General features: G+C 37.4%; 2 protein-coding genes across 4 annotated transcripts in view; one reads left to right on the top strand and one right to left on the bottom strand.

The window, feature by feature from the left end:
• Positions 1-12550, bottom strand: part of c8h2orf76 (chromosome 8 C2orf76 homolog) — a 331828-nt gene that overhangs the window by 190017 nt on the left and 129261 nt on the right. The window lies entirely within an intron of this gene.
• vps13d (vacuolar protein sorting 13 homolog D) overlaps positions 1-12550 on the top strand; it is a 187744-nt gene that overhangs the window by 128353 nt on the left and 46841 nt on the right. For all 3 annotated transcript variants that reach the window (XM_028807954.2, XM_028807955.2, XM_051930739.1), the window contains one exon: positions 3542-3709. In XM_028807954.2, coding sequence (XP_028663787.2) covers positions 3542-3709 — 168 coding nt within the window. The remainder of the gene's footprint in view (positions 1-3541; positions 3710-12550) is intronic.

Here is a 12550-nt window from a genome sequence, read left to right as displayed (position 1 = left end):
AACCAATGTTAAATAGCTACTGCATTTTCTATAGCAACAGAAGTGTTACCCATACCATTAAGACACAATACAGTTGGCATTTGCTGTAAGCCTTTCAAGCTCACATGTTTAATATCAGTAAGTCTATTGTTTCTTTTTAAGTAGTTGACAGTAGCAGATTTTCATTAGTATTTTTTTATTTTATCACTCAGTATGTAACTCCTCCAGGCCATTAAACTCATTATAACAAAACTTTTAACTGATACAGTCTGGTATGAAAATTGCTGAGTGACACATACTGCCTGCTATTTGTGTCACACGTGTGCATGCCTGTCAAACTCAGTGTGCATGCTGTGCCCAGTTGTAACTTTGTTATGCCACTCAATCCTATGGGTATGAATTGCCAGAGACACCTAAAATTATGTTATGCAGATTGTTGGGTCACACATATTTATGTATTTAAATATTGCATTCAAAGTATTGCATTTAAATAATGCATTATTACAAAGTATGATAAAAGTTAAAGTTGAACAACTGTATCCTTGTAGGCAAAAATGAATTAGTCTGCTGTACCTAATATGAAAATCCCTTGACTTGATTCATTGCACTTCATTGTTTTATTTTTATATATGAAAGGGGATTTGGAAAATCTCAACAGTTTCTGATTTTCACATTAAGAATGGAAGTGCTCAGTTATTTTGCATAACGCACAGACATGTGTACATTATCTAAATGTAAGATTGTCTGTCTGTCTGTCTGTCAGTCAGTCTGTCTGCCTGATAGATAAATGTACATGTTACTGAGATATATGTTGACCATTAATATTTTATTTACAAGCATTTAAACATTCATGCACAAACATACTCAGTTCTGAAATACTTATAAAAGTTCATGGGGAAGAATATCCAGTGATGCTTTTCAGTTTTAAGAATATTAGTTGCCTTTTCCACACTTCTCACTCAGGAATGAACATTTGTCAGTTAGGATGGGAGCAGGCAGGAGATTTTGGTTTCTGCAGTTCTGAAGTTGAGTCAAATGTGACAAGTGATTTCAGCAGAGGTTACTTGCTTCTCCACTTTCTCTTTGATTGCATCAGTTAGCGAATGCTAAAGTCATTATGCCAGCCTCCTGTTAGCTGGAGTTGGAGAGGCAATCAAAGTTTGTAGTGTGCACTAGTACTTGATTTTAACGTGACAGTGCCTAGAGGTTGCATTTAAGCTCTGTTTTCACAATTGCATTGGGAATACCAAAATGAACCCATATGCTCTGCAGAGACATTGGTATTTGCCTACCTGCTGTAATACTAATGTATAAAGTTAACATATAAGTTGTAATGTAGAAGAAATACATTGTGTTATGCAAATACCAATAAAATTAATTGTTTGTACATTGCCTCAGATTTTATGCCACAAATGGTAGTAATGCACAATAAATTCTCTTACAAGACAAAGAAAAAATCTGAAATGCTCCATTGACATTTCCCCCCCAAACTTTATCTTGCAGCCTTGATAAACTGATCCCGGCACAGCATCATTCTTTACAGCGTTATCAAAACAAAATTAATTAATTCTGTGACTTGCCTTCTACTGGCATTATCATATATTTTATTAAATAACAGAAAAACACAAAATGTAATCATTTAAAGGAAATGCTTGATTTTTACAAAGAATTGTACTGTATTCCATTAAATTCTTATCCACGTAATATGGCACAAATAATATCTGCTTATCAAATGAAAGCCGATGACTGTTAACTTCTCTGGTACAGACGTCACAAGTGGGAGTACAGTTCTTAAGTGTGTTGTGTTCCAAGACTAAGTCCTTTAAGGCAATTGAACCTTTATTCTGTCTTCGTGCAGTTTTAATTAACTTGATCATTGAACTGAGCTCTGCAGATATTATCAAAATAAGTCAGGGAGGTCAACAGTATCATGTAGCAGAGTATGCTGTGCCAGATTATAGGAAATTCAAAAAAAAAAAATCCAAAGTTGGCTTTATTCATCCAGTTTGCTAAACCAATTCAAACTGGAAATCCTGATAAATTCTGGTGTGTTATCTGAAAGTCAAATAGGACTCCGATCATACACTTATTGGGTACCCCTCAAATAATGAAACAGATCATTAATAGTCAATATAGTTGTCTTCAATATAGGTGCAGAATACAGCTTTTAGGCATTAATGGAGAGTTTGCAAGGTTTAAAAAATCTCTCATTCTCTTTTTCTTTTGTGAGGAGCATGAGGCTCATGTGAAGTATACCTCATTGAAGTTTTTGTTTATTTTATTAATATGAGCGATCCATTGCAGGTTTCTAGTTTCAATACTAAACAACTTATTTTTGTGTATAGCGCTCTTCATTGAATGTAGGCTCAGAGTGCTGTGAACAGTTCTCAGTTAAAATACAAATATAGATGATACTAATTACTAAATACAGAGCTAGTGCACATAGAAATGCAGATTTGTTAAAACACAACGAGAACAAGGTAGCAACTGATTAAACACAAATAGAAACCAACAATATTGGTCCATTAATTAACTGATGAACCAATGGCCAGTTGACAATGGTAGATTTTAAAATTGTTCAAGAGAAAGTCAAAAATAAAGTCACAGTCCTGGAAACCTTGGCCAACTGGCCACCAACCCACTCCTGAGTTTTCTATGGTGGAGTCTGTCCAGTTTCCGTATCCTAGTATTAGATACAGAGATTCAGAAAATAGATGAATGGATAGTTCACTCATATATACTTTTGAAATGTGGTTTTATTTTTCTAACTGTCCCTAAAATCCAGAAGCATCAAATCACATCTATTGCTGATGTCAGCGCAATTGGTTAATGTCAGTCCACAGCCTTCTGTCCGTTTAGTTCACTCGTTGAATAATATTATTCTTTTATGAATTACTAAAAAAATGAATCAAATAAAAAGCCCCTGCCTTTAAAAATATATTCAGACTAACTATGCTAATTTAGGCTCATTTCTTAACATGTACTCAGAGATCTGATCCTGATTGACATGGCACTGTGAGAGTGTTTATTTGCCTGTGTAGAAGCTACATGAACAATCCCATATACAGAAAAAGACTAGGGTCATCGGAATTGTTTTTCCAATTGTGCAGTCACAGATAGTTCAAGACCTCCAACAGAGTACAAGCTGTTTGCTCAGGCTATTGCTCTGTGTGCTACCACTTTTATATGATAAATTCAAATCTTAAAGGTTTTTGCTGCTGCATAATATATAATTGTATATTTCTGTTTAAAAAAAAAAATCCATTCTTTATTTTTTTATTTTGTAGATTTGTATCCTCTAAGTCCCACCTAGTCATGTCAAACAGTAATTATCTAGGTCACCTTATACATTAATTAATATGCAGTCGGCTCTATAAAGGTTCATGTTCATTTATCAGTTAATTTTACCAGTGAAAACAGTGGCAATAATATTGTATTCTGTTTGCTTTGCTAAGCTAAATGTTGAGGTGACATACTTTATTATTGATTTGATATGCTGTTTACACCAAGTGTAGCCTTACATTACAATATATAACTCTGGTTTGTCTGCTTTTCATTTTAGGAGTTGATTGGACAGGCTGTGCAAATTCTGGGATCAGTTGACTTTCTTGGGAACCCAATTGGTCTGCTCAACGATGTCTCAGAAGGGGTCACAGAGCTCATCCGATACGGCAATCTTGGGGGACTGATTCGAAATGTCACTCATGGAGTATCCAATTCTGCAGCCAAGGTGCATCCAATTCATACATGCTGTATGCTGTGAATGTCCTTAAATATTTCCAAGATTAGAGTTCTAATATTTGATTTATCTTCATTTCTGTTAAATGGGCATTTGAGCCATTAGAGCAATTAATTGCAGTAGTGCTTTCATGTTAGATTTAAGTTCATACAGTAACTGTAATTAGAAATTCAGTAACCACATTATGTACCAGGTTTGCAAAACCTACAAATGTGTAACTCGTTTTTAACATGATAATGAAGCTTTTCAGTTTACACAAAAGGTTAATAATAATAAATGAAACACCATGCTCAATTAGGAACACACATTTTGTCAAACTTATCCTAAAGAAATCACCTCAATTAAATCCTTCTTATTTTGTACACTTGTTTCTGCCTTTAAGCCTTGTTGATGTACCACATTTACACCTTGGATTTTCAGTGCTGTAATAGCCCAAGAACTATCTAGAAATCTAAATATAATTGCATCAGTCATTTGATATTTTAGAAGTTTGTTTCTCTTCTCTGTTTTACCTAATTTTATTTTGCTGGGTTCAAGTTGATCATTTCCCAATTCCAAATCCACCTTTATGTACAATGTACCTCATCACTTTTTAGTTTCTTAGTCAGATACCAGATCCTGCAAGTTGGCTAATTGAAATTATTGTCTCCACTCTTTTTTATATATATATTAGGAAATAGTTGTGTTGTCATTGATCTTGTTAGTTTACTCTTTTCATTTATATGCATTTATTTTCTATTGATTTTATCAAAATTTCTATTTTTTTTAAATAGACTTCATCCATTTTTAAAAAAGGTCCTCATACTTCAAGAAATTTAAAGTACCCACCATGTTCAAATTCATTCAGAATTAAAACGTACTGTAAATACTATACGTCATGAACATGCCATGTTCTTACTCTGTTAGTCCTTGTAGTTGAATGCTGGCCTAATCTTTCTTATAATTTATTTTAGTACATTAAATTTGTGATATATTTTCCACAGTTTACACCTGTTCAATTGTACTGTAGCAAATTTCTTCTCATTCTTCGTCTTCAAGACCAATAACAAATGATGCTGTTTTATAGGACTACATGTGACAGAAAATAACAAAAAATGATGTGATAGCCTTGTACTCTTACAAAATTTTCCTTTATTTTTCTAATTATTTAATTTTAAAACAATGGCTTTTAAGAATAATTTTGTTGAAAGGTATGTCTGACGTTTGATACTGTTAATTTTAAGCAAAGCAAATTTATGGCATATGCATCACATTTTTAGTTCATCTTACAGTCCAGTTTGGAAAGGAAAATTACTGCTAATTAAAACAAATTTAGCCAATACACATCATTTGTAGTATGCACACAGTCTTTGGATTACAATGGGTTCTCACGTCAAGCATGGTGAGCACCCACTTTTACGTCATTTGTGAAAATGACCGAGTACATATGCGCTAGCATTTAAAAGTTTGGAATCACCTAGAACTTTTTATGTTTTTGATAGATACTTATATTTTTTATCAAGGAACCATTAAATTAATCCATATTACTAACCGAGAATGGTAAACCGGATGGCATGGACGCAGGTACACGGCGATGGGACCATGAGACGTACTGCGCAGGCGCGTACAGCGCACGTCTCATAAACCGCAAGCAAAGTCGTATCCACCGCGCACGAAGGAGTCATGGCCCAAAAACAAAAGAGCTCAACTGACATGAATGAGAAATGAAGCAACTACGCGCCCATAGCTAACGACTAACGACACAGCCACACAAAAAAGAGGATTCTGCGCTGCAGCCCAGATTCAAACGGAAGAGGCTACGGAGGCCCCACAGGTCCACACACCGCCATATTGTGAGTGGCGCTACTGCGGAGTGAAGGCGCAGGCGTCACCGCCATATTGTGAGTGGCACTACTGCGGAGTGAAGTTAGGAATAATGTGCTGCTTGGGATTGTACAAACCGCTGAACACGTTACACCAAATTCAAACACAATACAGCTCAACGATACAAACACGAGCCCACCTGGATAAGATCAATGAACGCAGGCGCCTACAACGTGCATCTGAAACTGTGGAATCAAAGCAGGCACGGGTTCAAAACGAACAAGCTCGACTGACGGATATACAAACACGCGCCCGCATGGATACAATCAATGAACGCAGGCGCCTACAATGCGTGTCTGAAATGCCGCGGGCAAAGCGGGCACGGCTCCAAAACAAACGAACTCGACTAATGTATTTCAGGATACCCAACGCCGGGGGTAGGCGAGCGAAGCGAGCAGGGGACAGAGCCCCCTTGTATAAAAATAGAGCAAAGACATTGCTAAAACAGCAAATGGCTATTACCACTTGAAATGGCTTATTTATAGTTTATTTATTCACATATAACTGCAAAGCCCTCTTTTTAGCAGCCCTCGTAGTAATCTCTGTTAGCTCGTCCATAATTAATAATATTTAAATTGTAATTGGTTATTAGAGAAACCTTCGTAATTCCATTAGCATAGCTAAAATCGTAATGCTGTTCAATGAAGAAAGTTAATTGTCTTTTCCTTAGGTTTAAGTAACTGACATTCCTAAAGTTCATTTCAGGGTTCAAAAATGGCAAAAGAAAGAAAGTTATTTACTTAGTTAGTAAGCCAGTTCTGTCTTTCTCCCCAGGAGAGAATTTGTCTTTTTACAGAATCTCTTTAAATAAATGCAGAAATTGATGTTAGAGAAATAAATATATACACTGTATATTAATGATAGATAAATAAATAAATAAATATATATACACCTAAAAATGACAAACATTTAAAAATAAAGAGGACTTCTGACTTGGCAGTCCCAGTCACAAGGGGGCATATTGCCATGGGTAGCATTTCTTGACACACTTCTGCTGATTAATTTGTCGACTGAAAGTGCTAAGTGTTAGTGTGTCAGAGGAAGGATGTGCAGCATAGTTCCTAATGGCACGCAGTTTTGTTTTAATTCTCTTCGTTGCTGCTACCTCCAGGGGGTCCAGAGTGCATCATATAACTGAGCCTGCCTTTTTAATTAGCTTGCTGATTTGGTGGGCCTCTCTTAAAGTGATGTTACCAGCCCAGCTTTCTTACAGAGGTGTCCAAAACTGTCTTGTCTGTGGTCTACCTTGATTACATGGTGTAATTTTCTGTCAGAAACATTAAACTTTTTAGGTGGTTCCAAACTTTTGAAGGATAGCGTATTATCTTCCAAAAGTATAGAAGTGTTGTTGACGTTTTGACTTTTTTACCAGAATGCAAGTTCCCTATTAAGTGGTTACTTATGATGATAAATAAATAATAATACAGATTTGTAACTACTTCAAGGGAACCCATGCCATTCAGAACTGTTTAGTCTTAGGAAAGCTGCTTAATTAGAAGTGTCTGCGTTTCTGATAGTGGTGCTTTTTGGTAATGGCTGTCATTTCATACTTTTGGACTATTGCTCTGGCCTGCACACTTTCACCTTTTATTCTCTCAGTTTGTTGATTATAGATGCATTGACCAGGTTCCATTAAGAAGATGTGCTTCTCTCCATCTCCCAACCTTGTCTTGTATATGCAGACATTCTTTATAAAATGACAGTGTGCATAATTCACACTAGTCTCGTCTTAAATCAAGTTAAAGATTTCTATGAATAACTGCTTTCATTTTTTCCATTATTTTCTATTTTGGCCCTTATTTTTCTCCATCAAACAAATGTACTATGTGATTGGACATTCTTGTTGATGTTTTCTAATTTCTTGAAAGTAAATTGCCATACTACTAAAATGGCAATATTATCATAGCTTCTAACAACACATTTTGTGAATTTTAACACTTTACATATTTGATTCTGAGAACCATAAACAGTAGATTGGTAATAAAGTGATTTTGAATTAAAAAAGAAAAAAAAACTATTCTGACCCAATTTCAGTGGTGTTTGTACAAATTACAAAACCATCTGTCCTTCAGGAACGTTTAATCCCATTTATTGAGCTGGAGGATTTAAAACTTCCCCCTGCTGTCCTTCGAATTAGTTTTGTGACACTATGCCTTTAAACACAGCTTTAAAACTCTCGATTTTCATTGCCCACATTAGCAGCCTTTGAAGAGGCTGGTCACCTTCTGCATCCTCTCCTTTCAGCCTGTCCATGCATCTTGAGCTGCACATGTTCTTCTTTTGTTACTAAACAAGTAAGCCTATAAACTTGAAAGAGCATTTCTTTTTGTCTCTTCCCAAGAGGAGGAGAGTTGAATTGGAGGGTGGTGGGGGTGGAAAGGGGGGCTGTGGGGGGCTAGATTCTGATCTGGAAAGAGTATTAGTTTAGTTTCCCAAAAGCAGCTTTGGCCTCCAGATGAACTCGAAGGGGACTTTGCAAACCGGGGTCATCCCAAGTTCATGCCTTGCTTGGCGCTGACTGTTTGTATAGCTCTCTGTACTCCAGAAAAATTTTTTTTTCAGGCCTTGTAACACAAACCCATTTCCAAAGGGCACCTGTCAGGCAGCTTCTTGGAGTATGATCAGCTTTGGGGAGCTGATTCCCATGATGCTTAACACTTCCTCTGGGATATTCTATGAGAAAACCTTACATAGACATTGGCTTTTCTTGTATGTGCTTGTGTGCACAACTGTTAGGGCCTTCTTGGTCTAAGTAAATGTTAACATTATTCAAAGTTATTGTCTGTTTTTACCTGCATTTTTATTACTGTTTAATATAAGTTTTTTGTATCAGTATGCTGCTGCTGGAGTATGTGAATTTCCCCTTGGGATTAATAAAGTTATCTATCTATCTATCTATCTATCTATCTATCTATCTATCTATCTATCTATCTATCTATCTATCTATCTATCTATCTATCTATCTATCTATCTATCTATCTATCTATCTATCTATTATATAGTGCCTTTCATATCTATCTATCTATCTATCTATCTATCTATCTATCTATCTATCTATCTATCTATCTATCTATCTATCTATCTATCTATCTATCTATCTTGTACAAGAACTTACGCTTAGGTTTTGCTGTCAACAACATCAGAAATTTTAATATATACTTGTGTGGACCAAAACGATTAGCATTTTAGGCCTGTAGTTGTCATTGGTGTGGAAGTGCTGGGGTTGAGGAAGGTAGGATCATCTTAGACAAAGAGATGTGTGCATTGGCTTAGCAGGCACCCTCACAGGCAAACCTCCATACCCAAGGGGCCTCCTCAGCAGACCTCTACAAAAATGTATTTAATTTTTGCAAAAAGAATAAAAAATAATAAAAAATATTTTGTGCATTTTTAGGCTAAGCAAAGCATTGAAAAACTGGTGTGTTGCATTGTATGATGTTACAAACAACAGTCAGGCGAACCCAAGAAAATCTGTATAAGTTAGCTAGTAGACAATTAAGAGATCCATCATGATAAGAAATAGAAAATACTAAGTGTTGCCTAAATTAAGCAACTAGTAGAACAGGTTATTGCCAAGCTACCAGAGATAACATCAATGCTTAAAGCATCAGTGTAAAAAGAAATTGGCAAAATGCTGCCCATGCGATAAACGAAGCAGATTAATTGTACGTCAGGCGAATCAAGCATTGCAGCAAGTGTGACAGAAAAGTCCTCTTCTGCTTGTCCTCCTTGCCTACCTCTTCCCATTGCAGATGACCCTGAACTTATTTATTATGATGTGCCAAGCAACCTGACAGCTCCAGACCATAAGTGTTGTTGAGGGTATGGGGATCTTTCTTGGGGCTTTAGCTTCTGATCTTGGGTTTCCATTGCTTGATCTTTCAGAGAATCAATCCCCTACCCATCTTATGGTCTCTGGCATACAGCCCCCTGATATTCAAAAGCCCAGTCACCGCTTCCCATTTTACATTCTGACATGGCTGGACAACTTGTGCCAAACTCCAATGGATAACTCCCATCTCTAAGAATGTGCAAAACTCCTTAGAGGGCTCCACCACCACCACCCCTACTTTTCAACTGTGCAATACTCCATAAGGAAACATGCCCCTGTTCTTTAAATATAGGTACTAACAGTGGCGGAACTAAGTCCTTAATAAGCGCTAAAGCCGTTGATGTCCCGTTCCAAACACAGGTAAAAAAATAAGGCAGTGCAGTATTGAAATAGAAACAAGCAAACAGGAACATTGGGGTCTCTGAATGTTTCATTATTATATGTGAATGCCACAGCAGTGTTCCTTCAAACTGCAACAAATTGGCCAGGCACAACACAGGTTTAATTTAGTCTTTAAGTATTTGTTTGAATAGTTTTTGACATCAGCAGAGAGGCAAACAAGCTTAAAATACAGGAAAATAATTAAGGTAATGTTTTTCTAGGGACCAATAGAAAAAAAAGAAGTGTTAAAGATAGGAAATTATCAATCTGATTTGTTTTAGAAAAATACAATTAGAAAAGCAGTCATGCAATTAAAATTTTTCAGAAAGAATTTACACTGCTGTCATAATGACTGTTTTGCATCCAAACCATCCACATTGTTCTCACCAGTCCTGTCTGTTCTTTGCACCACTTGTTTCTGTGTTCAGAACACCGGGAGGACTAAATGCGCTCAAGTCAGCATCTCTGTTCTTTCGTTTCTTGATTTTCTTCCTTGCCATCATGAGTGGACGAATTTGCATGCATCCTGCAATTAAATGATGTGAAGTTGAGCAGCAAATAGCATCCTTTAGATTGCATCTGCTTGACAAAATTGTTGTGTTTGTTTTTTGCATGTGAGGCACTTTCAGGATAGACAGATTGAGACCAGTCATAAATTGTATGTCAGGATAGAGAAAATAAGAATGCAGTCAGTTTGAGCTACCGTGTGAATGTAGCCTTAAAATATTTGTGCTTCTTCAGACAATAGCTTTTTGATGTCAACAATAGCATCAAAAAAAAAAATTAAATGTGTGAAAATGCTAAATATTGAAGTGTTAAATTGGCGTTCTATCGTGAATGCTTTTTTTTTCCACGTAGAGGCCCCTCCTCCATTATTTTAGGGGGCCCACAAATTCTGTGCACTGTATTTCTAACAGCAAATGCATTGGTAATATTAGTATAAGAGTCCTAAACCTATACCATCTTCATCGACTTCCACTTTATAACTGTAAGTACTCTGAAACGATTCAGAAAAAAAGATCACTTTCCTGTTTACAAATAGTCATTACTGAACTGTATAAGAATTTAATATTAAGTAACACTAAACTGTATAAAACACGAGGATTCAGACATGTTTGGTAGGGCCAGAACACCAGTTTTCATTATTCCTGGTAGCTGCATTATATGCATTGTAGTGCCTTACACACTGAGCCTACCAAAACTAATTAAGATGAAATCAAATCTGTCACAGACTGGATGGACTGAGTTGTTGGGAATGTCAGACTAGACAACTGGTAATCACAGGCACATGCTGTAAATCCCTTCGACTCATTAAGATTACATAAATGAAGTCTGCGAATGAAGATTACTATAAAGGCTGTGTAGTGTGAGATGGCCTTTAACTGTCAGGCCATACTTACATATCAGGAGATGCTTCTTATTTCACAACTGAAGTCTGCTTTACAGCATAACCTTGTTAAGAAAGTAAGCTGAAGTATGTAGCAAAGGTGCTTCCCTGTTGGAGGAGATGGTTTGATATTCATTAAGATATGTTTCTTCTTCCCTTTTCAGTTTGTATTTCACTATTAATCTCCATTTGGTGGTGTAGTGGTTTGCACTGCTTCTTTGTAGATCCCGACTACAGTTTTGTGGTATACCGATACTGGAAAAGTACAGAAAAACCCTAATTTTAAAATGGTATGGCACCAACTGTGGTCGACGGCCAGGACCCACACCCGGCCGGGACGCCTGTTCAACACTGGATCTGGGGGAGCAGCCATGGGATGCACACTACATCCCCCGGCACACTTGGTGGCTGCCCCCCAGGGTTGCATCGGGGCCAGTATCATGGAACACCAGAGCTCATCCTGGTTGGGCTCCGTGGCCACCGCCAGGGGGAGCTGCAATTCTTCCTGAGCCTGTGTGGGCGGCAACACAGCCACACCTGGAAGTGCAGTCTAATTTAGGTTAATCACCACCTGAAACACTTCCGGGTGGGCTGTAAAGGGAGCCTGCAGCCACTACTCAGGGCGCCATAGTCAGGAGAAGGAGGAGGAGGACAAAGCAGCCTGGGAGGAATGGAGGAGAAAGAAGAGTGGTTTTTGGGCGTTTTTCTTTGGTGGTTATTTTGGGACTGTTGGGGCTGAGGGACACGGGGAAGACGTAGCCCCCAGCTGAAGAAAAATGAAGTCTTTTTGTTTTATTTTACGTGTGGCTCTGGTGTCAGTCTGTGCCGGGTAGGCATCAACCAAGTGCTTCTGCCACACAGCATTTCAGAATTTTTTTGTGCCCGAAATAAACGTATGCTTTCCTGTCACTCCCTCAGCTCCCCCCAAACCCCCACTGACTTTAGCTATTGCAGTTGTGGAAAAGCATACATTTTGTGAAGTCAAAACTTTTCTGTTAGATGCGAGCATAACTTCACAGGGGGACCTACCCCTTTATTGCTTTATGGAACTTCCATGAAGTTGGAACTTAACAGAGATCACTAACCTCAATCCCGCACCTCACTTATTGCTTCGACATGATTGGGATTTCATGGGGAACTTCCCTTATTTAACTTCTGTGAAGTTAAAACTGCACACTTTAACATGATTGGGACTTAGTGAGAGATTTATTATTGCTTTGACGTGATTGGGACTTCAAGGGGAGTTCATGACTCTCAAAAGGGAAGCGTGAGTAGTTTGGTGCAATTTTCAACTTAATGGGGGATCATCCGTTATCATGATTGGAAGTTAATAACTATCAAGAGTGAAGCATGCATAGTTTGGTGTGAT

Source organism: Erpetoichthys calabaricus, chromosome 8 (assembly GCF_900747795.2).
Source record: "Erpetoichthys calabaricus chromosome 8, fErpCal1.3, whole genome shotgun sequence".
NCBI lineage: Eukaryota > Metazoa > Chordata > Cladistia > Polypteriformes > Polypteridae > Erpetoichthys > Erpetoichthys calabaricus.
This window is presented reverse-complemented; position numbering and strand designations above follow the sequence as displayed.